General features: G+C 46.5%; 2 protein-coding genes across 2 annotated transcripts; one reads left to right on the forward strand and one right to left on the reverse strand.

Moving 5' to 3' along the window:
- The first annotated feature begins 9081 nt into the window (after nucleotides 1-9081).
- On the forward strand, nucleotides 9082-14931 carry LOC120838543 (putative nuclease HARBI1). Its single transcript, XM_040208524.1, has 2 exons — nucleotides 9082-9472; nucleotides 14686-14931. The coding sequence occupies exons 1-2, from the start codon at nucleotides 9143-9145 to the stop codon at nucleotides 14929-14931; spliced, it is 576 nt and encodes a 191-aa protein (XP_040064458.1). The 5' UTR covers nucleotides 9082-9142.
- A 2608-nt stretch (nucleotides 14932-17539) lies between these two features.
- LOC121834699 (wiskott-Aldrich syndrome protein family member 2-like) lies at nucleotides 17540-18908 on the reverse strand. The gene is made up of 2 exons (XM_042288427.1): nucleotides 18870-18908; nucleotides 17540-17919 (listed from the first exon to the last, which is right to left on the reverse strand). The coding sequence occupies exons 1-2, from the start codon at nucleotides 18904-18906 to the stop codon at nucleotides 17549-17551; spliced, it is 408 nt and encodes a 135-aa protein (XP_042144361.1). The 5' UTR covers nucleotides 18907-18908; the 3' UTR covers nucleotides 17540-17548.
- Nucleotides 18909-26011: the final 7103 nt, after the last annotated feature.

The raw sequence follows: 26011 nt of genomic DNA on the forward strand, positions 1-26011 counted from the left end.
TAGACTCACTAAAAGCTTGAAGTTTAATATATTCACATATTTACAAACTTGACAAAAGAGGTTTTCATGCCGTGTGCATACTACTCTCTGCATAGTAGCATGGCACTAAATTGCTGACGTGAAAACTTGCAAATGTTGGATCAAATATCAGTAAATCATCATATGCGAAGATCAAAGCTGACGTAACTTACGCCGTGTTCTGCGGTAAACATACATAGCCAAGATATGAGACGCACGGTCTACGTAACTGTAAACAGTACATAAAAATAACTGTACTTCAGAATCTTGGGGTGTTCAGGGCTATGGAGCCTTAACTCAAGAATCCATAAGGCAGAGCAAAGTTGCTGTATTAATCTTTAGCGGAGCTGGCCAACATGGTGCGTAGTTTTTTTTGTTTTTTTTTGCACATTTTACTCTGGTTGTTACTCCAAGAGATCGCAATTCTGTCCGCAGTTCTCCTGCACTCATGGACTCAATATCAACAACCGGGCTTGCAGTCGGCAGTTTCATAGCTGAACGCTGTCGTTTTCTCCTGCTGTCCTGTATCCCTCCTGACTTACAATACTCGTCGTCGCGCTTTATGTAGCTGCGAACGCTCCCCGCCTTTTGCATAGCCTCAAACCTTTTCGCTAGTTTCAAAGCATCACCTGCTGCGTTCCATTTGTTGCTTTTTCCGTGGTGTATGGTTTTTAAAACGTCGTTTTTTTTTCTAGCCCTTGACTTGAATACCACCCAAGACACCTAAACTGCTCATGTTTTATGGAGGCGTGATGAGTAAGTATATGTATGTAATGCGTAATGCGGCTTTTTCCGTGGCCTTTTCGGGATGTATGGCCCAAATCCAGGAACGTGTTGAGAAATTGCTGTGTTTTCTGGTCAACCCTTTCTGCTGTTGCGTTTTTCTCAAAGTGGGTCATAACATCACAAAAGATGCTCCAGAGCGAAAGGACTGCAGATTCAGTATCTGAGTGCAGTAACCCATTTGCTTTTGCGGGAATACTTCGCAGGAGCAACTTCATTCGTCTCCCGTTAGTGTAGTGAAAGCATGCCCCTTCTTATCGTCTTCCCAGACATCGAACCTCACCCCGAGACTGTTAATTAGTGCTATAAATTTAGCCATGTGCTCGTTTTTTGAGGTCGGGTTTTGGACTTTGGCCTGGCAATCAAGGTCATCAAGTTCGATTACTAATGCATCTAAAAGACGATGGCAAATTCTTATTGTCATATGCAATGTATCGGGGACGACAGCGGAGGGTTCAATATCAAAAAGAGGTGAGAACTGAACTCCGTGTTTAAGCTCATCGCAATCCGACTTCATGTTGTCGCGAGTCCTAGCAGTCCTAGCATTGAAATGGGTGATTTCCAAGTCAATGTTTGTTCGCTCATTTGCATCAGGGATGCAAAACGGGCAGGGGAAGTTCGAAGAGGCTGACTGCAAGCCAAGCGCTAACAAAATAAACTTCAGGTCAGCGCCTAGACACATCTTCACTCTTGAAGTGACGCCCTCCAAAATAATATTTTCTTTCTTAATCATGTCATTGATTCCACTTATTAGTGATCGGAATGACTCCCTTATGGCAAAATAACACTCGTGCGTTTCGACTACTGCGAGCAAGCGATGCCACCTAAGGCTCTGCAGTTGCTTGTCGGAGCGAATGACAACAAAAGAAAGTGTCGTCCAGAACGTTTTCTTGCTGACCTTGCAGCCGTCTCCTTCTATCTTGTTTACAAGATGCTGGGCACTTATATCCGTAACCGTTTTCTTTTCGCTTGGAAACTTGGAAACCGCAATTTCTTTAATTGCGGTTTCCAAGTCTCTCATAAACGAGACTTGCGCATCTTTGGCATTTCCTGGAGTTTTAAAAACCTCTATGTGGATGGTAAGTGTTTCTCGGTAGCTGTCGAGAAGTTTTACCGAAGGTAAGTATTTTACTGTTCTACACAGCTGCTGCTAAAATGTGTTGCTAACTGCGTGCTCGTCTAGAAGCACTGCTATATCGCGTACCATCTGCTGGTCTGAGGGATCCAGGTCACTGTAGGAAATCTTACCACAACCACCATATAACCGATTTGCTGCGTGTTGGACAGACACGCGTCCTTCATTGAGATATGTAATCTTGTGAAGTGAGCCCTTCAGATCACTTACAAAGATATCGTGAAGGTTCAACCTGAAACTGCTTAACAAGTCATTCACTGCGTCATCAATACTGGCTCCGGCAGCTATCAGCTTCCTGCAGTCGGTTTTTTTACATCCCTCGCCCATTTTTTTTTCATAGTTGAATGTTCCCTCGTGAACTTCTAGGGTAGATTGCAGGGCCGCCTTCTCTTTTTCGAGGAGATCACATCTCTGTTTTAGCGGCGTTTTAGCGTTGGCGGGCACCTACGTCCAGCATGTGGGGTAGCTTTTCTTCAATCTTCCTCGCATGAAACTGCGTTAAAAGATGCTTTTCATCGTCTATTTCAAGAACGCTTTGATTGCTCAAAGTTAATGTGAGAGTATTTTCTTTTAACTCAACTGAAGGTTCACAGTCACGACCTGCCATCTTTATTCTGTTTTTTGTCCCTGTGTCATAAAGTACACATGCAATCTCTCCAGAGGAAAGCCGAGCCCAAATTTTCTGGAAGATTTCTGGCAACACAGAGTTCCTTTTACCCTCACTGGGGAAAACGATGCTCACAGCTTCACCAAACTTATCCTCTCTGCTGTCCCACCCTTCTGGCAGGTCGAGCCTGTCAAAGTCCGTTCTCTCGCATAAAATCCACTCATTGGCTAGCTTTTTTTGGTTTTGAAAAACCCAACGATATATATCGAGGTCAAACTCTACCCTTATGAGGCCATTGCTCTTACGGCAGTTTGCTAGCATTTTTTGCACTTCAGACGGTAGCTTGTTTGCGGCGTCTTGAAGGCGCTCCGGGGATGGCTTCCTTGGCTGCCCCAGTTCATTAAGACAGGCCGCATTCAGGTGGCGCCGAGGCTCGAACGTGCATTCCCACTTTGGATATCCTTTCCATTTAACCAGTATTCCCTTGCGCTGCAAACACTGTAGGAACATGATTTATATAATACATTGAACGCAGTAAGCACGCGAACGGTTGCTTACACTGATTGTGTGTAAGCGCGCAAATTGTAACACAATTAGGTTTTCGGTTTTCTAATTTACCTATAAAAAACATCTTCACAGCTGGTTGGCGTTAGCTTTTCAGCTTGAGGCTAGAATGTAGTTTGCGGGTTTTATGGGGCAACAGCGAAGGAGGCTATACTGCACATGTAATGTGCTACTTTGGGTCAGAAAACCCCTTTTATGAGCGCGTAAATTTGTCTTTTTATGTTTGCATTATTGCTGTATTCTTCCACTACACTGCTGTGTAAGTGGGTCTCCGTGGACCCGACAATTTCACAACCTGATCTGTTCCCTCGCTGAGTCACATACAAACAAGCGATTTTCAGCGGTTAAGAATGCAAAACAAAATATCAGAAAGCATAGAATCACAATTATGCTGACCATGTAGCCATCTACAGGGCATACAGATGCATAAAAATTAACAACGGCTTAATATAAAGATAGCGAACGGCGTAACGGTTGCATACCGGAACGCAAGCGCTAACCGCCTGTGGCGTCATACCGGTAGCACTAATAAATGTATGTTGAATGCTATTATGACAAGTGGAAGCTACAAAAAATATTTTAAAAAGTCTAGTCGACCATTTTGTACAGTCGCCGGCCATATGAGCTCCCCCGGCCGAACGCCGACCGGAGCAGCAAAAATCCCGCAAGCGGCGCGTCGAACGTTGTCGCGTTCTGGGAGCCGGGCTATTGGGACTAAATTATTCCGCTATCAAAGGGATGGACGCAGGAAGTTTAATAGCATTCCGCGTTTTGAAACGTGAATCTTAAGTACAGCCGATTACAATCGCGCTTGCGGTTGTAGGTAAACGGAGAAGGCTTATCGAAATTCTGCACTGCATAATATCCTTGACCTGTTAAATGCTACTTTTTTATTTGCAAAACCAATTAGTCATTTTAAATATTTCCTATTCGAAGAGTAATCCCATGCACAAGCCCTTTCTCACAATTTTTCTTAAACCTAGACTAGACAGTGACAAGCGATTTTGAAATAATTTATTTAATCTATAAGAATATGCTATAGACAACAAAAGAAAAAGATTTGTGGCGAAGCAGAATAAAGATTCGGCTTTTCATGAACGCGCTTCATCGAGGAGACTGTACGGTTCTGCGCACAGTAGCGTGTTACTTCGCCAAGGGTAATCCTCTACACGATGACTTTGCAGATGGCTTCCTGGACGGCCACTTCTCGCTTGCTGAGGGATCATTATTGTCATGCCTTATATCATACGAAACAAAGGGTTTTTGCAATTGTCAGCATCGATCGAACACTGCTGCTTTATCTACGCCTAAAGCAAGCTCCAGTTTATCAGAAGTTATATCATCTCCGAACACTTGGGGCCAACACCCGAAGGCGGCAATTCTAATCGGCCGTGGTTTTGTGATTCACACTTCTAAAGGCTGGAATCCCGATAAAAGCTATGCATCCACCCCTTTGATAACGGAATGGTTTGGTCCCAATAGCCCGGTTCCCAAAACGCGGCAACGTTCGACGCGCCACGTGCGGGATTTTTACTGCTCCGATCGGCGTTCGCCCGGGAGAGCTCATATGACCGGCGACTGTACTTTTTACAGTAAACTCCTTTTGAAACGAACACGAATGGACCATGCAAATTTGTTCGGCCTATCAGAAGTTCAACTTAAATGAAGTCTTCATATTATGCCGGGTATTCTAAATTGCCTTTTGAAGAGAAACACAGCATGAAGCATAACGCAGGCTTAAAATAAAAACAAACACTTACAAAGCTTGTCTAGTTCGCCATAAAAATATTACCGATATGTTTCATACGCCTCTTGCTGGGAAACAGATAAATTCTATAATCTGATAGTCTCCGCTGGGCAAATCGGTTTGACGTCAAGAATCACGACGTATTTTCAATATTTTTCAGAAACTCCTCGGAACCTTCAAGTTCTTAAAAAAGAGTAATTTTTGGAACACAAGTCGAGTTGCCTGCCCATATTTGCTCATTGGTCGATATCGAGACAGCAGCATGACAGAAAACATACAACGGGAGCGGGAGATTGGTCGTGTGGGAGACAGGCACGCGAACGGGCGGTAACTGGCGACTCTTGCCTCAAGAACCGTAGCCGGCGTTTTTAGCCTACTCGCATCGCACCACCCTCCGCCACAGAACGCCAGCATTTTTTTTTTTTTTTTGCTTAACGCAAAATGTTTGTTTGCGCGCTTTTCCTCTCTCCGTCCTTTGGCGGCCTTCGCTTGCCGTCGCTCTTTGCTTCTCCATTTCGCGCAGGCTAATAGCGGCGATGCAAAGTTCGGGTACGGGTTAACCGTAGTGCACGCTCGAAGCCATTCCTGTTAAGCGAATTTTTTTAGAACATTACGTCTATGGGAAACCAACCAAACGTTTCAATTTTGTTCGGCATACCCTACAATTCTGCTTAAGCGAGTTCAGCTTAACGGAAATATACCATATTCATTGTTGGAGCCTAAGCGTATTTATTGCAAATTTGATATGAATAAGGCCCATACGCAGACGGGAAATACTACCTTGATATATTATAGCTAAGAATACAGCTAGATTAGGCAAATACGATCAATAAACAAATACGGTACGTTTCAAATTAAAGACGAATTTCGTTTCCATGTGAATGGCATACTGACTTCCGGTAAACACTTAAATATGTCGTAATTGGCACTTACCGTTTCATCGATGATTCTTTCGATTGGATAATAAGACATCAAGCGGTGACACCGCTGTGCGGAACGCTGGTAATTTGCGGAGGCAAAGGGACTCGTCGGGGCAGAGAAAAGCGTTCACTTAACCGCTGGTCACTCCCGACGCCAGAAAGACTACTTGAGTGTTAAGCCACTTTTAGAGTACTGGCCTAGGCTTAGGCCGCACAGGATGCTGGCGTGAGTTTTCTCAAATAGTCGTGCAAGGAAACCAGAGCAGACAATGCAGTTGTAGGTGGAGCCGTCGTGGTAGGACCAGTGAAAGCTATTGGTCCGATTGGATGTGATATGTGAGGGCATGAAGGAAGGGTTTTTCTTTTTGTCAATAAGGCAATCAGTTCCAGAAACCCAGAAGGCGTAGAAGCTGTACTCTTTTGCGAGCAGATAACTTGCAAAATGAATTGCCGGATAGCCCGCGTTACATGGAAGAAACGGCCCCATCCTGATGTGCTTCATATCGAGGTAACAAGCGACTAAAAGCTCCCACAAAGTAAACGACAATTTGAAAAAAAGATCATGCGGATCCCACGCCATGTGAAAATCGGTCTTAAAGCGAAGCTTTCTATGATGTGTACGCTGGTTGTCGCTGCTTGGACGGTGATTTTGACGCCAAATTTTGAAGTCGTTCAGCGCTTGGTGCAACACGACACTAGTGAAGTGTTATAAACATATATTGGAAACACCAACACTGTTCGTTTGTCTTTACGAACTGTATACTACATATAAGACGCAGTAAGACGCATTCGGGCCTCGCGAGTGCGTCTGCACAGCTGCGGCACAAAAAGTCGGACCAGAGCTTCAGTCCCGCCTTGCGCACCACGCCCTGCTTGTAAACAGACTTTAAATTTTTATCTTCTTCAAGCTCACGCCGATAGACACGTCGTTAGAAACGTTGCGCGGAAGACTGCATGGTCACCATTTGGTTCACGTCCACGGGCACGTTGACGATCTGCCCCACAATGTCGAACTGTCCGCCGTGAATCAGTTTGATCCACATGAATGGGATCCGGGGCAGACCAAACGCTCACTAATCTCGTTCAACTGGGTAGGTGCGCAAGGCGGCCCGGATACCAGAAGCCGTTGCTTCGCGACAGATCCGGAATGCTATTCTGGTTTAGCGAGCTTTTGCAAGTAGAACACACGACATAGTTGGACATGTTTTTACCGGGATACGCCTCGCTCAACGTAAACTTGTGGCGTTCCAACATCGGAGACACACCCGACCAAAATCAGAGTCTATTGCACAACTGCAAACCAAACCAAACTCGTCCTGCACGGAGTGTTTCTCAATGTACTTGTGTGCACCCGCAGACGGCACAGTCCGGTTCCGCTGCTGTCTCACCGCTGCCATGTATCGAAGCTGTCCCGCTTCGCGTTTACGAGCCAGCATGCATTCGCGTTCTAGACCATGCTTCGCCACGTATCGAAGACGTTCTTCCTCCGCCCGACGATTCCTCCGAGCCTCCATCTCCTCCGCAGTCAGTGCACGCTTTGGCCCCATTTTAGTTTTTTGTAGCTGGCGTCTGCGCTAAGTTATAATGCCCCTGGTTGCTATGCAACATGTGCTTGCTTTTATTTTTATATAATGTTTTTGTAAGGCTCCTCCTCTTTAGAATGCTTCGGCCCTGAGGGTAAAATAGATAAATAAATGGCGTCTTCTGAGCCGGCTTGCTAGAAGCAAAGCCTTAGATGACTGCGTGAAAGGAAGACTACCATGCCTAGGGTGCGCGAGCGCTTGAGACTCGACTCCATGTTCCATCCCGTTCGTGCGCTTGCGTTGGCAGTGCTTCTTTGAGACAGTCTTATGTAAGACGCTTGTTCTAGCAAGCCGGCCCTGCTGACACTCTCCCATGATCCACGCGGCGGGCGCCACCGCACTCAGTGCCTTTACGTCCCGTTTCGCTTTCGCTTCGTATGTATAGGCAGATTCTACGTCGCCCATGACGTCGATGACGGCTTCAACGCCGTCGTAGCCTCGTCGTCGACGTCAACGTCGTGGACGTCTTGAACGTCGAGGACGTCGTGGACGGCTTGAACATCAAAGAGAATCACGTCCACGACAACAACGACGAAAACAACGACGTGAACGTTGAAGACATTGTCGATGTCCAAGACGTCGTTGACGTCTTCAATGTGAATACGACGTTTACGTTCATTACGTCGACGACGTCTTCGACGTTCAAGGTGTCCACGATGTTGTCAAATTTGACGACTCCGACGTTCAAGCCGACGACATCGAAGACGTCGTGAACGCCGAGGACGTCGTGAACGACTTGAGCATCTAAGACGTCTTCGACGTCGTAGACGCCTTGAACGTCGAAAACGTTGCCAACGCCGAGGACGTCGCGGACGTCCTCGACGTCCATAAAGTTCAGGACGACAACGTCGTCGACGACTTGAACGTTGACAACATCGTCGACGTCGAATCCGTCGACGTTCAAGACATCTTGGGCAACGTCCACGACTTCTTTGACGTTCAAGACGTCTTCGACGACGTCGACGTCGTCGTCGAAGACGAAGCGCGATATGATAAAGACCAAGCCAAAGTGCGTGGCCTTAAAGGCGGGCGCTCAAAATTTTCTTCAGCGTGGCAGAAGATTAACCCTCTTTTCTTTTTTTCCTCCTCCCTTTCCTCCTCAATTTTCCTCCTCGCTTTTTCCGGCCTTCTCGCACGCGTGCTAATGGGCTTACCGGTCCCCCGACAAAAACTCTGTAACCCTTCAAGGTTCTCTGCTTCAATCCCAAGCATCAGGGATTAGTTAGGCAGGCTGGATATGAGCTCGGAAGGGTTCGGGCTGGCTCGCTTTTCTTCTTCTTTTTTTTTTTTTTACTTGTTTCCTGCGGCTTTAAAACGCACTCACAGCCGAATTCATAAACGGGCCTCGACTCGAACTCGACTCAAACTCGACTCGAAACTCCACTTGAGGCCGGTTTTGCGCTTCATAAACCGACCTCCACTCTAAACGCTCCTCGACTCGAGGAAATACTCGACTCTTTCCTCGAAAATCTCAAGGTAGGTCCGGCGCTTCCTCGAGCAGCTCCTCGAAACTCGAGTCGGTCCCAGGAGGTAATGGCGGCCGACAGATCGTTCTGCGACTTCGTGGATTTCGTCCTTAGAGCGGAAGAAATCCTTTACGACCACCAAGATGAGAGTGTCCCAGTGCCGCGGCGTCGTTTGAGGGACCGGCTGAACCCTCTGGAGGTGTTCAACGACCGCGAATTTCTCGCGCGCTACCGCATCACAAAAGCGACAGTGGCAAGCCTCCTGGAGTCCCTGTCGCTAGAGGAGTGCGCGAGCAATCGCGGTCTGCCGGTCCCTCCAATGCTTCAGCTTCTCATCGCGCTGAGATTCTACGGCGCTGGGACATTCCAGGTCGTCACCGGCGACCTCGTCGCCGTGTCGCAGCCGACAGTGTGTCGGGTTGTCGAGCGGGTGTCGCGACTCATCGCCGGCACCCTGTTCCGACGACTCGTGAAGTTCCCCAGCACCGCGACGGACTTCGATCGCGTGATGCTAGAGTTTTATGCTCTGAAGAAGTTTCCCGGAGTGACTGGGTGCATTGATTGTACTCACGTTAGGATCAAGGGGCCTGGTGGTCCCGATGGCGAAGTCTACCGTAACAGAAAAGGGTACTTTTCCATCAACGTGCAAGTAAGTTCATTTTTGCTTGTGCTCTTACCGTAAAACAAATAAATAAAGAGAATGGTGACATTATAAAACACAGCATCGTAAAAAAAATAATAATAATAAATAAAGTCTGCATGTGCCGATTGTTTCTGCAGCAGGGAATGTCACGATTATACTCAACTGCAATAATGACTACCCCACCGAACGGCGTTCCACTTGTGATGTGAAGGCAGGGAAATATGGCACAGTAAAAGTAAATTCCTTTCACATAGCCAACAGTCAATTAATTAATGAAAAAGACATCCCTACAACATAAATTTTGTATATTTAATAATCTATATTGTGTCTTAACTCGAGTGGTGTGGCTTACAAACCAAGGATTGTGTTACTTCTACAGAGAAATGAGAACCCTATGGTGCTTACACCAAGGATGTGATAATCGTTCAAGCTAATGGGTGGTCGAGCAATCATCTACTGGATCTCTGATAACAAGGAATGAGGCCTTGCCAAGCTTCGTTATATTTGCATGACATAGTCAGGGCACTAACTATTGTGTCATTAACTCCTCATTTGCAAAGCTGGCAACTGCACTTACTCGCTAAGTATACCATAAAATCCCGAGATAGACCATCTAACTTCAAGAGCATATCGGCTGAAAATATGGAGTGGGCTAACTTTCAATGCGACATCAAGAAAAGTTTTAAAAAATTGTCAATATTAGGTCGTATCCCTTCCAAGCTTGTTATGGTGGCAAGGGGCAACGAAGTAAAGATGACTGTACTTCCCAGCCAGCAACGTTCTGAGGCCATCATTGATCCCAACACTACTATTACTAGGAGTGGGCTATCCTTCGGTGGTTCAAGCCAGAAATAGGGGTAGGGCTGTATCGTTCTATTACGAGCGCCTACGGATGATGGACTGTACGCCAGGATGAGATAGGAACGACTGACTCGTCGTCGTCTTTTATTCCCGCACCGCGAGGCTATGCTCGTGGTACATCCTCTTTTCTCTGCATTTAAAAAAAAAAGTGCAAAATTAAGATGACACAAAGACGCTAGTCAAAAATAAAAAAAAAAAAAACAGGGACAAGAGAGAGAAAAAAAAGAGAAGAAAGAAAAAAAAAACTACGGCATTTGCTGGAACGACTCATCATAACTTAGTCTCCGTGGAGGCTGTCTGCTTCTGCCCGATCGGCGTGATGAGGGCCCCTGCTGCGTCTGAGCTTGCGGTGCTTCCTGGTCCTCTGTCTCTTCATCTGTACCGTCTGGTCCAGGCGACTGCGGTCCCCCATCGTCTTCCGATTCCGAGTCGTCGTTTTCTTCTGTTGTCCTTGAATCATATTCTTCGTCAACTTTCAGGAGATGTTGCCTGTTGCGACGGAACGTCCTGCCATCTTCTGTGACGACGCTGTACGATCTAGGAGCGACGTAGGACTCGACAGTTGCTTTCGTAGCCCATTTTCCATCGTTTAGGATACGGACGGTGTCTCCTGGCTGCAGCGGCTCTAGATGTCATCCTTTTTTGAGGTTCTGGGTGTGCTTTTGAACAGGCGGTGCTGGATCCGAAGAGAAGTCTGGAAGCAGGCTTCGAATACCACGACCCATCAAAAGCTCCGATGGAGAGCGACCGCCTTCCAGCGGAGCCGTACGGTAGCTAAGCAAGCCGAGCCAGAAGTCCTCTTTTGTTGATTGTGCTTTTCGGAGTAGCCGCTTCACCACCTGGACGCCTTTCTCCGCGAGGCCATTGGAGCGGGGATACCCAGGGCTTGACACTGTATGAATAAAATCATACCGCGTTGAGAAGTCTTTGAATTCTTTTGCAGAAAACTGTGGCCCTCCGTCTGTGCAAACTTCTAATGGTATTCCATGACGTGCAAATATTTCTGACAGTTTGGAGATCACACCATTAGCAGTTGTGTCACGAAGCTCCTCCACTTCGGGATAATTTGAGTACGCGTCATACACCACTAGGTAATGTTTACGACCAAGTTCGAACAAGTCAGCCCCAACCCGACCCCAAGGATGACCAGGCACCTCACGTGTATGCAGAGGCTCATCCTGGTGTCTGTAGGTGAAAATTTGGCATGTCTCGCATTTTCTGACTAATGCAGTAATATCCGCATTCATACCTGGCCAGTAGACTAAGTTCCTTGCTCTTGATTTACATTTGTTGAGGCCTAGGTGACCCTGGTGTATTCTTGTAAGTATTTCTTTGCGCATTGCTGCTGGTATTACAACTTTGTTTCCTTTCAACAAGACTCCATTGATGACCGAAAGCTCTGTCATAACGGACTTCAGCTCACCCCGAACTGGAGTTCCAGCTTCTAAACTGGCAATTGCCTCCTGCAGGACGGGATCGCCTGCTGTGGCTGCCTGCAGGCTGCCCAGGGTCCGGCTGCCTACCAGTGTTGAAAACACTGCATTTGCATGTATTTCGACGTCGGTCGTGTCGTCTTCTGCTTGGGAACCACCGGAGATTCGGGAGAGTGTGTCCGCGATCACCAGCTTCTTTCCAGGGACAAACTGTAAATCAAATTCGAACTTAAGCAAACGAAGAAATAGTCGTTGCAACCTTGGTGGCAGGTCGCCTAAGTGTTTCTTTGCAAGAGCGATCAAGGGTTGATGGTCAGATTCAACGAATATTTTTCTTCCGAGTATGAATTCGGTAAATCTTTCGCACCCAAATACAATTCCCAGAGCCTCCTTTTCGATCTGAGCATATCTACGCTCTGTGTCTGTGAGTACTCGTGATGAGTACGCCACCACTTTCCAATCTTTTCCATCATGCTGGAACAAGGCAGCACCGAGAGCAAATGCAGAGGCATCTGTTGAGACTTTGGTGGGTCGAGAGGGATCAAAAATTGCCAGGACCGGTGCCTCAGTGAGCAATTTTCGCAGTTGTTGCCACTCAGTTTCATGAACCTTCTGCCATTCAAAAATAGTGTCTTGTCGAATAAGTTGACGCAACGACTCTGTCTGCGTTGACAGGTTTGGCAAGTACTTTCCAAAGTAGTTAACAGCTCCTAGCAACTGCTGAACCTCTTTCTTACTCGTTGGAGTTGGTAGGGCTGCAACACATTTCACAAGTTCTGGATTTGGCTCAATGCCAGCTGCGCTTATTTTATCTCCTAAGTAGGTGATTTCTGTGACCCCGAAGATGCACTTCTCCAAGTTAAGAGTTAACCCTTCTGTTTGTAGAGCATGAAGCACAGCACGCAATCGTTGGTCATGTTCTTCCCGTGTTTCGCCCCAAATCAGGACATCATCAATATACACCCGCACACCTGGAAGTCCATCCAAAAGGTAACTCATAGTGCGCTGAAACACCTCGGGGGCTGAAGCGATTCCAAAGGGTAGTCTGAGAAACCTGTAGCGACCAAAAGGAGTGCTGAAGGTGCATATTCGAGATGTACTGTCATCCAACGGTATTTGATGGAAACCGCTGTTGGCGTCGAGCCGGCTAAAGTATGCGGCATGTGCCAAGTCTGCTTCAATTTCCTCTCTCCGAGGCAGCTGAAAATGCTCTCGCTTGAGTGCTTTGTTTACGTGACGGGGATCCATGCATAATCTTAAGTTGTTGTTTTTCTTTCGTACTATAACCAAGGGGCTCACCCAGTCGGACGGTTCTGGTGCCTTCGCGATGACACCTGCTGTCTCCATTCGGTCGAGCTCTGCCTTCAGAGGCGCACGTAGCGCGTGCGCCACCCGGCGTGCTGGCTGGATCACCGGTGTGGAGTTGTCGCGAAGAACCATCTTGTAGGCTCTCTTTGTGCAACCGAGACCACGAAAGAGACCGGGGAACTCGCGCTCTACTTGTTGGCGCTGCTGGTTCTCGTGCTCCACAGTGTTGACCTGGTTGACGAGGCCAAAGTGCTCGCATGCTTTCAGGCCCATGATGGCTTGCCTGCCCTTCTTTACTATAAAGAAATCGATGAAACCTTGTTTTCTGCCGACAGATACCGACAGGCGGACTTTTCCCAGATGTTGTATGATGCCACCTCCGTAGCTATGCAGAGTTGCAGTCGTGTGTTGAGGCCGCTGCTTTTGTTTGATCTTCATAAACAATGTTCGAGGGAGCAGATTGGCCTGTGCACCGGTGTCCACTTTAAGCTCTACCTGCTTCCCTTCTATCGTAGTATTCACGGTCCAGTCACGGTTGCCGACCGAATGCACGCTGCTGGTTGACAAAATCTCAAGCACATCAAAATCGCTGCTTGCCTCACTGGTTTCCTCAACGTCATGTACGCCAGACTGCTTAGTCTTGCAACATACTGCAAAATGATTTTTCTTCCTGCATTTTGAGCATGTCTTTCTGTAGGCTGGACATTGCCTTGGCGCGTGAGCTTGGTTGCAGAAGCGACATCTCGACTTGTCCTTCTGCTGCTGCTTGACTGTCTTAACGATTTCCACCTTGGCCGCTGCTTCACTTGACCCTTTAACTGCCGCGTCATTCCATGTTTTGTTGTGGACATTGGCTGTCTCTTCGGCCTTGCAGCATTCAACTGCTATTTCTAAAGTCAAATCCTTTTTCCGCAGGAGTTTCTCTCGAATCTTCTTGCTTGACGTTCCATACACGATCTGGTCTCGTAGCATGGAGTCCTTTAGGTCGCCAAATCCACAGGTCGCTGCTTTCAGCTGAATATCGCGGTAGAAATGTTCGAAAGCTTCTCCTTCCTCTTGTCGCCTCGTTCGGAACACATAGCGTTCGAACGTCTCATTGCATCTCGGAAGGCAGTAGGCTTCGAACCTCCGTACCAGGACATCGTAATCTTGGGCTTCTTCAGCTGACAAACCAAACGTGTTAAATACCTCAATGGCTTCTTGCCCAGCGACGTGCAGAAAGATAGCGGCTTTTTGTTGCTGGTTGCGACCTTCCTTGGGCTCTGTAGCCAGAAGGAAGAGTTCCATCCGCTGCTTGAATTTTTTCCAATTCTCTGCAGCGTGCTCTCCCAGCCGCAGCGGTTCTGGTGGCGGAAGATCAGTCATGGTGCGTGGAGACTGAAGATCACTTCTGACACCATGTATCGTTCTATTACGAGCGCCTACGGATGATGGACTGTACGCCAGGATGAGATAGGAACGACTGACTCGTCGTCGTCTTTTATTCCCGCACCGCGAGGCTATGCTCGTGGTACAGGGCATCTCTCCGGATTTTACGGTATCTGGATCTAAAAATGTGTCTGTTTTGATACCACGCCAGCCTGCTCATCCCAATGCTGTTCCTTTCCCCCCCCTCAGGCCATCACGGGACCCCAGCTCCAGTTCTACGACATCGTGGCCAGCTGGCCAGGCTCCGTGCACGACAGTCGGATCTTTGACAACAGTCGTGCACGGGTCCTGTACGAGCACCAGCGTGTACCTGGGGTACTGCTGGGAGACGCAGGCTATGCCTGCACCACCTACCTCATGACTCCACTGGCCACTCCAGGGGCAGCCAAACGTCCAGAGGAAAGGTATGCACTACACTGCTGGAAGAAATCATGAGATTTAAAGCTAACCCAAAATTGATGTATCAGCCGCACTTACAATTCCCTCTTTTCATTTTGTTTCCGCAAACTTATCTGTACAATTGGTCTATGGAAGCAGAACCAGACGTTAATCGTTTTCTTGTCTGCATGTGACTGTCACATCTTTGGCAAATCGGATGGCAAGCGCACAGTGCTCGACAACATTTGTCGCTCAGTTGAACTGGTCAGTGTTGCTTCTTGGTGTTTGTTGCCAAAGTGGGACTATAGCTTAGTGGTCCATTCTAGCAGACAATAATGTAGGAAGCATCCCCCAACAACACACCATACACAAAGCCGTAGCCTCCGGAAAGAAGCAGTGCCAAAATGCAGCTCGCAGAAAGGGTCCATACCGTATGGCATACCCGTATCACCCGGACTGATGCTTTGAGTTACCTTACGCAACTCTGAAAGCGCAAAGAGACATTATCCGCCCACAGGAGAGAGCTGTGTGTCTATATCTAGAGCAACATTATCCTACTGAGTACTTTCTGCCAAGAACATTGGTCAGAGAATTTATCAGCGATAGACCGCTATACAAATCAGTGTCGCATTTTCTACCTAAAAACTACTGTATCGCTTCAATGTGAAGCAACAATGTATATAGTAACTGACAAGGTGAGAACAGCAGGGAGGAGTTTCAGTTGTCCCAACTCCAGCTTCAGTGTCTTACCCTAGCCAGCGTTGTAGCATCTCGTGCACCTCGGACACACACACACAGCCAAAGCACATTGCAAGGCGTAGAGCACATGCAAGAAGCCAGGCGTTCAAAAGACACACCCTGCCGTTCTCACTCTGTCGGTGGTTGCAGCAGTAGAGAGATCTCTGATAGTTCATCATTCTTCTCACGTAGGTACCAAAAGGCCCACATCCGGACCAGGAACTCGGTGGAGCGGGCCTTTGGTGTGTGGAAAAGGCGGTTTCCGTGCCTCGACATGCGGTTGCAGCACAAGCCTGAACGGTCAGCCGTGATAATCACGGCTTGTGCTGCACTGCACAACTTGGCCCGCCTGCGGAATGAGCCGTGTCCCCCACCTATGCCCACTCCACCAGTTCCCCCTCAACGACGTCGGAGGCAGCCCCACCTGCCACAGACTCCGGACCCCGTGGACACCATCAACGAAGCATGGAAACGGGCACAGATTATTTCTAGGAGTTTTACATAGTAGGCGCATTGTGAAAACAACAGCAATGTAGCCAGAATTTTGTTAGTGTGTGGGGGGAGGGAGGGGGGTTAGCTAGGGAGAGATGGGCATAAAGAGCCGGGCGGAAGGGGGAAGGTTTTAAGCCGAGCATCGACTATTTCAATGTCGACCGTCAAAATATTTCTCAAATTATTTTGACAACTGTGACGTCACTTCCGTAAAACATCAAAATAGTGGCTTTATTATTTCGACGTCTGCCTTCAGTGCCGCTGTCGAAGGGTGGAAGCTGTTTCGTGGTTTTTATTTTGTTTAGCTTCTGATGGTGTTGTCAGTGTTGTGTGGACGTTTTGACGGATTTGTGTGTTGTCTTTACTTTTGCATGGAAGTTTGCCAGGCATCTGACGGTAGACATGTGAACCTTTTCTTGAAGGGCACATGCTCCCTATTTTGTACAAATTTTTTGTGTGGAATAAACCTGTTCTTAAAGATGCTTGAAACCTTATCTTGCAACTGGGTTCACACCTGAAGGGCTTTAGGTTAGAATGCATAATGCAACAACGCAGCGATACCTTGGGAGGACACTCTCAGTTGTTGCTGGTCAAGGGCGTCCCAACAGTATTAAACAATGTGAACGTGCAGGGCCGCTGCACTTCAATGCTGGTGGTGTCGCACTACTTTTCAGTGGGAGTAATTGAGCACATCAGGTTTTGGCTGGGACTATGCAATTAATATATCAGTATGTAGTCGGCTGCAAGCTTGGGCCCAATTGCTGCACTGGCACTTTGCAGTGGGCCACAAAAAGGCAGTGAGCAAACCTTGGCTAGTCAAGATGGTGTTGACTTTATTCTGGGTGGTGGCATAAGTCCATATAGGGTTTACGGCACGAATGTTTTGACAGTAAATGGGACACGTCTGAATTCAATGATGGTTCACAACATTTAATTCACAAGACAGCATGCACAAATCACACAATAATAAAACCAACATGGCAATAGAACAATGGTAAAGTGCTGGCAACATCTGTTTGTACATAAGAAAAAAATATATTGCTACACTTCCTCCAGGGGGGCCGGTGGCAGTATGTGTTAAAGCATCACAGCTTGGAGTATGTGGATAGACACTTATTGGGGCCGACTAACTTCCCCCTGCCTGAACACTCGCATCATAATTACTTCCTCTCTTAAAAAATCGGCGTAAAGAAAGAAACGAAATACTGGGCTACCTCCTTTTCTTTGAGAGAATGCATCGAAAGTTGATGTAACTGCCCTTTTGTATAGAAAGTTCACTACAAATGATTATTACACCACCAAGTTAAAAAAGGAAAAAAGAAAGAAGACTTTACTAAACAGGGACAAAATGAACAAAATAATACCCTTTAAAAAACCATCCATACACAAAAAGAAAGTGAAACTTAATGTAATAAACTAAAATGCAACGCTAAAAAAAATCCACCTACTCTTGTGTTTTCGCTTCGAAAGCAAGCAGCTGTTGCAGCTTAATTCGCTTGTCGAGCTGGAGCAGCTCAAGTTCCAGCTCGATACGCTGCTGCTGGCCACGAAGCAGCTGCACCTGCAACTGGTGCAGCTCCTCCTTGCGCAGCTCCTCCCTCTCCAGGGCGGCCACACGGGCATTCGTTTCAGGAGCCAACATCGCCTCAAAAGCTGCGACGCGGCCTACAGCCGGTTTCGCTCGGGGGGCCCCACGGGTCGGTTGAGGAGACGGAGGGTTTGGGGGCCTGGGTGGCGATGGAGCAAATGCCGGCTCCATGCTGTCACCCCAGTCCAGTGGTGGCGATGCAGGCGAAGCGGGCAAGGCAGGAGAATCTGGACAGGCACAGCACATAGATGCTGTGAGTGTTACAGGCAGGGGGTAGATACGAGAGAATGTGAACCCATTATGGAGATGTTGAATGCCAGCTGCTGGTATAATCTGCTTGAGGGATCCTGTTCTGTACCTCTTCCAGTGTTGTGGCTAGTTCATAGTTGCATTATTACACCATTTATCTTCATTGGCTTGGTTATAGATGGTGGTCCTAAACAATGAAGCTTTCCACAGTGAATGATGCGAAGGCTAACAGAGTCAAACTGGTATACAGTGCAAACTGGACTCCAGCCGTGTCTACATAAAGGCGACTTAGGCGCATCGAATCCAGTCACCGTATTAAGTGTCATTATGAACACAGCATATGCATTTGGGATGAGCATCGCATTCAAGCTACTAGGCAGAGCTAGCTGGAGATACAAAGCGCGCATTCTAACAGCTAACGTAAACAGCTTGAGTTACATTTTGTGACAAGGAGGATTATGGGAAGGTGCCCGCTGCGCAACTGCTACATTCACTGTAGGGGCGGGTGATATTCGGTGACCCATAATCCCAGTTTTATTCCTATAAACAGCTCACCAAAAATGAAACACCAGATAAACGGAAGAACATCAGCAGTTTTCTCAGAAATAAACACAACAAAATAGGCAGCCTAGTAGTAACTAACCTCTAAACCGATTTCTATATCTACAGTCACGCAGAAACTAAATAGCTCCAAGCGAGCTGGCGTTCTTCCTTTTCAATAAGACCACGCTTAGAAGACGCGGTTGATAACAGCATTTCCTTTGCGTTGATGGGCTCCCCCCTGTTTGCTTCACATGGACGAGTCCTGACGTCGGCATTAGTGTGGAGGAAAACCGCCAGGAGAGCGCTCCTCAGAAAACAAATGCTTGCTCGCTTGGAGCTATTTAGTTTCTGCATGGCAAATGCAGTCATAAGTCAAAACGTTTACCCGGCATTATGTCCAAGTTGGCGCGCTGGTCAACCATTGCTTCCAGCATGGCACCGGCGGCAGTGACAGCCCCGGCTGGTCAGCATGGGCACAGTCGCTGTCGTGCGGGTTTCGCAGCCGTGTCGCCATGTGGGACGCCAGTGCCCCCACAAGCTGGAGGGAAGGGCTCATGGGCCGGCAGGTACGGGGGCCCCCTCCTGCGGCGTACATTATGTGACAGCATCCATGAGCTAAGATGTACAGGGCACAACACAGAAAGGACAAGGAATCATGCCACAACTAAGCCAGTAAAATTTGTAGTTTGACACTAAACTGCAAGAATGAAAAGTGATGACATAATGATTGTGCTGTTTCACAATCTGTATAGAAAATGCTACAGAGGTTCAATGTGATCAACTACAGCCATGTTACGAACATACATAAGTTTTCAAATAAATTGATCCCAGCTTAGCATGCCAGCACAAATCACTGGTTGACCTCACTGTTTACAAGTAACTGCTTACAGTCTATCTAAAAGTTTCACAGAGAGTTTTATTTTCACTAATCTTTCTCTGGTTTCGGTGACACCAGAATTCGCAGCGCCAGTATGGTGTCCTGCATGACGGTCGGCTGCTGCACAAAGTCGCAGTTGAACAACAAAAAAGAGGAGAGCAAGCTTGCGGACTCCCATTTTTTTCAAGATTCCGAGAGCCAGAACACACGAGTGCGAGAAAGCACGGTCACTCTCCGTGAGAAGGCAATGCAAATGACTTGTGTGAATCAACCTGAATGTTTTTTACGAAGACGAGTGTGTTCAAGGTACTTCGCCTCGGGTGAGCGTTGGCACCATTTGCTTTCGTCGGACATTAGCAGCAAGATTTCCACAAAGCTTCGCCCATCGCCCGTCGCTGCTGCTCATTGCAACTTGCATCGCTTGCTTGTTGTTTCGACGGACCGAGTGACAGGGTGTCCTGTCGCGTCGCTTTGTCTGGAAGAATCACTTATATCTGGTTCATACTTTAGAGCTAGTTGCTAGTCGGTCACAATAAAAAAACATGCTTAAGAAACTCGAATGTGAGCTTATCGCAGGAACGCCAGAAAACCAACATCGAAAGAAATCTCCGCTTCCGAGGTTATTCCTGTCGCTTTCTAGTTACCATTGCTCAGGCAAAAAGAGTCACACTCTCACTGCACTCCCCTATGGCTCTTTTTTTTATTCCTTCCAAGCTCGAGACAAGATCCGCTGTCGCTCGGTCCGTCGAAACTACATGTGACACACGTCGCAATGAGCAGCAGCGACGGGCAACGTTTTGTGGAAATCTTACTGCTGATGTCCGACAAGCAAATGGTGCCGACACTTACCCGGGACGAAGTGCCTTGAAAACATTGGTACTTGTCGACACCTTCCCGGTCGATGCGCGCAAGCCATTCGCATTGAGGTACCGTGCTTTCCCACACTCGTGTGTTCGGACTCTCAGAATCTTAAAGTAACGGGGAGTTTGCAGGCTTGCTTTCCTCCAGTTTCTTCAATTGCAACTTGGTGCGGCAGTCAACCATCACGCACGACACCATACTGGCGCTGCAAATTCCGGTTTCAAAGAATTTGGGGAAAGATTTGTGGTGTAGTGCGGCTGGTTCTGGTGCAGCTGTCTGCTGTCAAGGGTACAAAGATGGCGATGTACCCAGAACGCACCCCACGAAACCTGCGCATAAGCCGCAGTTGAATACTCCTTATAATGGCTGTTCCTAGATCGTCACAGTTAAGAAATGACAGATGACATACAATTAAACCAGCAACATGCAAAAAACAAGCTTTGCACAAAAAAAAAAAAAAACAGCATCCATAAAGATTGCCTGCTTGGCTCAATTCATGTAACGTGTACTATAGTGCCAGTTTTGTGCACCGGTTTTTATTTACACATTCAGATTGCTTCTCTAAATCAGCTCAAGACAAAGTCGAAACTCGGGTTAGGGTGGTGTAGCTCAACCATAATGCTCAGTTGTAATGGTCGCTTAAATGTTGCACAACACAAAAACGCAGGTTGTCGATGTCACCACAAGCACCAGATAGAGCGACAAAGTATTCTCCTGCGGACGTCGCAGGTGGCCACAGAAAATTCCTCTGCAGAGTTATTTAAGCAGACACATCGTGTCATGATTCTGCGAACGCACTGCGTTATTTTGCCGAAAGTAGAAATGAACCACATACCTGTTGCGTGGATGTCGCGCTTCTCCTCCGAGTCACTTTTTTTTCCATCTGGATTTAGCGTTATCCCAACACCTTTTTAGTTGTTTAACGTCCCTTTGACGGACATTCGACTGGCAGTTATACTCAGTGCAGAGTTTTTCCCATGCTTCAAGTTTAGCCTCTTTCGAGGAGTTGTTAGTTCTTTTATCTGCTATAACTTTCCAGTATTTTTGAACAAGTGCTCGGAGGAGATCGCGCTCCTCCCTCGTGTAGACAATCCTTCCTTCGTTCGCAGATTCCTTCGGCATCGTTGGAAAACACTGTGGGACTGTGGTTGCTCTGAAGAAAGAAGAAGGGTGGAAGATAATCGTTAGACGTCAAAAGCAAGACAGTCGGACAGATACGAACCTTTCTTTAGGCGACCGAAGCAAAGACGGAAGGCTGGGCGGCTGGGCGAGGCTAGAGCACTATATAGCTCCTATGGAGCAGAGTAGCGCAATCCTTTGAACCCCGTGTTTTGCCGACAACATGGCCGACAGAGCAGCTCGGCGCGAGTCACGTGGTACTCAGGGTTCCAGGAGGCGGCCAGCCCTATGGGAGAATACATGGAGATCGACACAACACGGCTGATTAAAAAATGAACGGCGAGTTCACACTTTTCAAAACTAGTGTGTCGTGAAGGTAGTAAAGCACTAAACATTTTATCAAAGTTTTAATAATATCGGATGCGTGTACAAATTTTGAGAAGGCAATTTCCAAGGCAATGGCGTTTGAAGCAGACGATTTTTGCTCGCAGCGGAGATGGGCTTTTCGGGTTGGCCGGAGCGGGTCACGTGAATGGTGTGACGTCGCCGTGTCGTCTGCTGCATGATGCCGCTCAGGCAATTTTTTAAAAAAAAGTCACGTCCTTGCGGGGCACAAAACTTAGCGCAAATTATTCTAAAATGTTCCATTATTATGTCAAAAATGATTGCCATTCCGTACATCCCCACAATACTGAAGAAATAACGATTTTCTCACGTTCTCCATGCATTTCTGACCGCAGTTGGAACCTCCGGGTGTTCGCCACTAGTCGCCGAGAGGCGGCGTTCTAGATTGCGCTACTCTGCTCCGAAGGAGCTATATAGTGCTCTAGGCGAGGCTGGCGAGGCGCGGAAAACAGAAGTCGCGGGCGCCGCTGTTGCCAGACTGGAGAACGCTTGTTGCTGTTATCGGCTACAACGCATAAAACATTCGCGCTTCGAAGAAAAGCTCTTGCAAACTCGCACTGCAATGCTATTAAAATGTTTCCCTTCCAACAAGATGAACTAATATGTTCATATTTCACACCACAATAATGTTTTCAACTTAACTTTTTACTACAACCTCGTAACCAGACGCCTGTCACGTCTCCTCGAGTTGCCTCGAGTGGAGGAGGGTTTCTCGAGGAGCTCCTCACTCGAGGAAACGCCGAGGCGCGTCTCTGCAGCCCAATGGCTCCTCGAGTGGAGGCGCGCTTCTTTCCTCCACTCCACTGAGTCGAGGTGGAGGTTCGAGTGGAGGCCCGTTCAAGAATACGGCTGTCAGATAGTCAACACCAACGACCCAACAACGAGTTCTTTTACATTCAGATACTTCCGCATGTGGCCACATACGCTACAACACCGCATATTTATCTCGAGTGGACGGAACTTGAACATCATAGCAGAAGGAAAAAAGATGGGTATTTTTATCTGAACTTTGAGCTCTACCCAGAGAGTTGAAAAATGGTCGTTCTAACAACAACACACTGAAGAGTGATTGTATCACTATTGTGTTTTTGTTTTTTGTTTTTGTTTTTTGTACAAAGTAATAATTACAAGTAATTAGAAGTTAAATATATTGCAGTCAGAGGGACGTAGTCTGATCATTTCTGGGGCATAATATATAGATTGGTACTACAGGTGTTTTCTAGAGGGACGGCCGCCTCGTTGAAGCTACTAAGAAGAGTAAAAACAAACTTCCATAAAAAGTGAGACGGTTTATGGTACATTTCATGTATCTTCAGCCTTTGAAAAAAAAAATTCTTCGTGACCAAACGTGCATTTAGTTTCTGTCAACAAATGTAACTGAAAACTCGACAGCCGACAAATGTCTTGCGTATCAACAAAGAGAACGGGAAACACGGAGATTGAACCGCAAAATCACAATTTTCTTCGCGTAAAATAGTGCAACTAGCAATAGTAGCATATTATGCCATTTATTAAAAGACAGCAGGTATTACGAAGTGTTTATTCTCTTCTGTTCCCATTTGTTCGGTGATCAAAAAATGGAATGCCCAGATAGCCTCTGCAGCGCTTGCATCATAATTGTTCGGGGCTCTGTCAGGGTGGGCGAAGGCCAGCGATCATCTCTAAAAAAAACCAGGAGTTCGGAAGGTGTACTACCGCAAGTTTTGGGGCTGCTTGGCTAATTTAGGCGTCTGGCGTTCCCCGCCTACTTAGTAAAGAAGCGGAACAGCGGCCAGCTCAACGTCTTCACCAAGCAAGAAAATCATGCCGAAATGTGACCTTGAACACGTACGAGATCTTTACCCGAACCCAGCCGGGATTCGCCACAATTCCTAATTAATCTATGAAAAAAACTATAAAAAGGGGTAGGCTTAAACGATTTGTCAAATTTGAATATAGTCATGCGGACCTAACTTTCCACAAGTACAGAAAGAAATGCAGTAGAAATGCAGTGCTCTATTGTGTTCTTTATGTCCATACTTGCCTTTCGCGCTATACGCCAATTAAAATAAATTCTGCAATATCTGTAGATTATGCTTGGTTATGTTGTCTCTAAAAGAAAAGTAATCAAGGAAGTTCGGTATCTGCCACAATTTGTGCAAATACAATTTTATGTGGAATTCAATGTCAAAACAGTACTTCCGCGGGAAATAATGCATCCGTTGTTCTTCGCCTTCCTGAAGCTATGAACTACCGATTTCGACTACAGGACTTTTGGGTCCACAAAATATCACGCTCAGTAGAAAATTCGCCTTTTCTACCAAAAATACTGGAAATTATTTATTTTTCAAACAGGTCGGGTGGTGATGCGTGTTTGAGTGTAGGACCGTTGACTGGGCACTGGTTTGCGCCGAGTGCATGCAGTGCTTCCTTTCATGCTGCCTGCGACGAGTGTTGAAATTTGAATATAGTAGAAATAAAATCAACTGGCACTCTTCGAATTATTTTAAACTTGCGCATTCTTCAGGCATTAAGATTTTGATTGTACCTTTAATTCATTGTCTTCTTCGATCAGAGCAACTTGCCGAGGAGGCCGCGCTGCCTGCGTACGTGACTTGACGGATAAGGTCGCGAATGGTTTTCACGAATCTTTAAAGACCATGCATAAAAATTAAAGACGCTTACAAATCTCCGTAACGCGAAATTAGAGCGCAGCCACTTTACGCCAATGAAACCAACTTTATGTTTTGGGCAGACGTCTTGCAAGGGTTGCAGTATTTTTAATTATGCCTAATAAATTAAATGTTTACGACTAAGTACCAAACGTTTTTAAATGTATTAAGAACCGAAATGTCAATTGGAAAGTTCTAGAGCTCCTTGAGAAACACCAGAATTAGCTGTTTGCAACGTGATACGGCTCGCGTGGCTTCCTTCTGACTAGGAATAAGGCTTATGAAGCATGACAAAATACCCCGTGATGAAGCGCCCGCCCCATCATAAACTTAATTCCGAATGTCCCGGGATTAGCTTTTATAATCCGGAAAAAAATAAAAAAAAAAGATGCCTGCAAGACGCGTGCCGCACGCTTTATGTATGTCAGAAGAGAACTGCCCTCTGTTTAATATACAACGTTTTTTTGTTTTTTTTTAAATCTTTTTTCACTTACTAGATATTAGAAAAAGGTGGAAATTAACGTTTTGTGGATGTGAGCTATACGGCCAGGCGAAGATTGGGTTGAAGAAAGAACGTAACAAAAAACCGACTGATTACCTAACATTAATTAATGAACTTTTTGGTTATAAAAGAAAAGGGAATAGTTGATTTATAAAGTTGTTGGGCATAATCGAAAGCCACCAAATTGTCCAGTGAAAATTAGCGCCATTGCGGTTTGTGTAGGTGAGCTACGGCCAGGCGAGGATTAGGTTCAAGAAAGAACGCAACTAAAACCTACCGACTGCCTAAAATTCGCTAATTAGCATTTTAATTAGAGAAGAAAACGGCGTTATGTATTTAGAAAGTTTTTGGCCATAATCGCAAGCCACCAAACCGTCCATTCTTAAAAAGATGTAACGCGCATACACTATTGTACGGCGTCCTGATACGGCGTCGTCCTAAATTGGGCGCGAAAAATATAGTTCTGATTTTATGTGGCCTCCATCTCCGCGTGGCACAGCCGAACGCCATGAAGCCAAAGCGACAAATCATGCGCATCGCTGTGACAACGCCACTGTAGAGGGGGCGAGGAGTACGGCGGCCGAAAACGGTGCGGGTAACACGATTCGCGTCCAAATTAGGCTTTTTAGGGACGCCGTGAGCCACTTCACGTCCACTACATCTCTTTAAAAATGAATGATTTGGTGTTTTCGATGACTACAGATAAGACACAAACCGCAATTGCGTAACTCTGACGTCTTTTTAAAAAAAAAAAAATGTCTAGTCGTTTAAAAAACGAAATCGCCCTGTATAAGCACGATTGTAAGGCAGTTCTTTACGTCCGACGACATCATTACGGCATGGAAGGAGACGTTGACCACAGATCATACGCTGTGTATGATCTGTGGTCACTATTTTGTTTTTCATACGAGAATGAGCAAACATTTGATACCAAATAAAATAGATTTAGCATTCACTAAATTCGGCTTGTTTACTTGATTCAAATCGATATTTGATTTGATTACACTTATTTTGTACCCGCACATGCCGACTTTATTCCCTAACGAGTTACAAGTGATAATTACATTGTTTGTTTGTTTGTTTTTTGTCGTGCGAGGTCATCACAATTTATT

Source organism: Ixodes scapularis, unplaced genomic scaffold (assembly GCF_016920785.2).
Source record: "Ixodes scapularis isolate PalLabHiFi unplaced genomic scaffold, ASM1692078v2 ptg003601l_1__unscaffolded, whole genome shotgun sequence".
NCBI lineage: Eukaryota > Metazoa > Arthropoda > Arachnida > Ixodida > Ixodidae > Ixodes > Ixodes scapularis.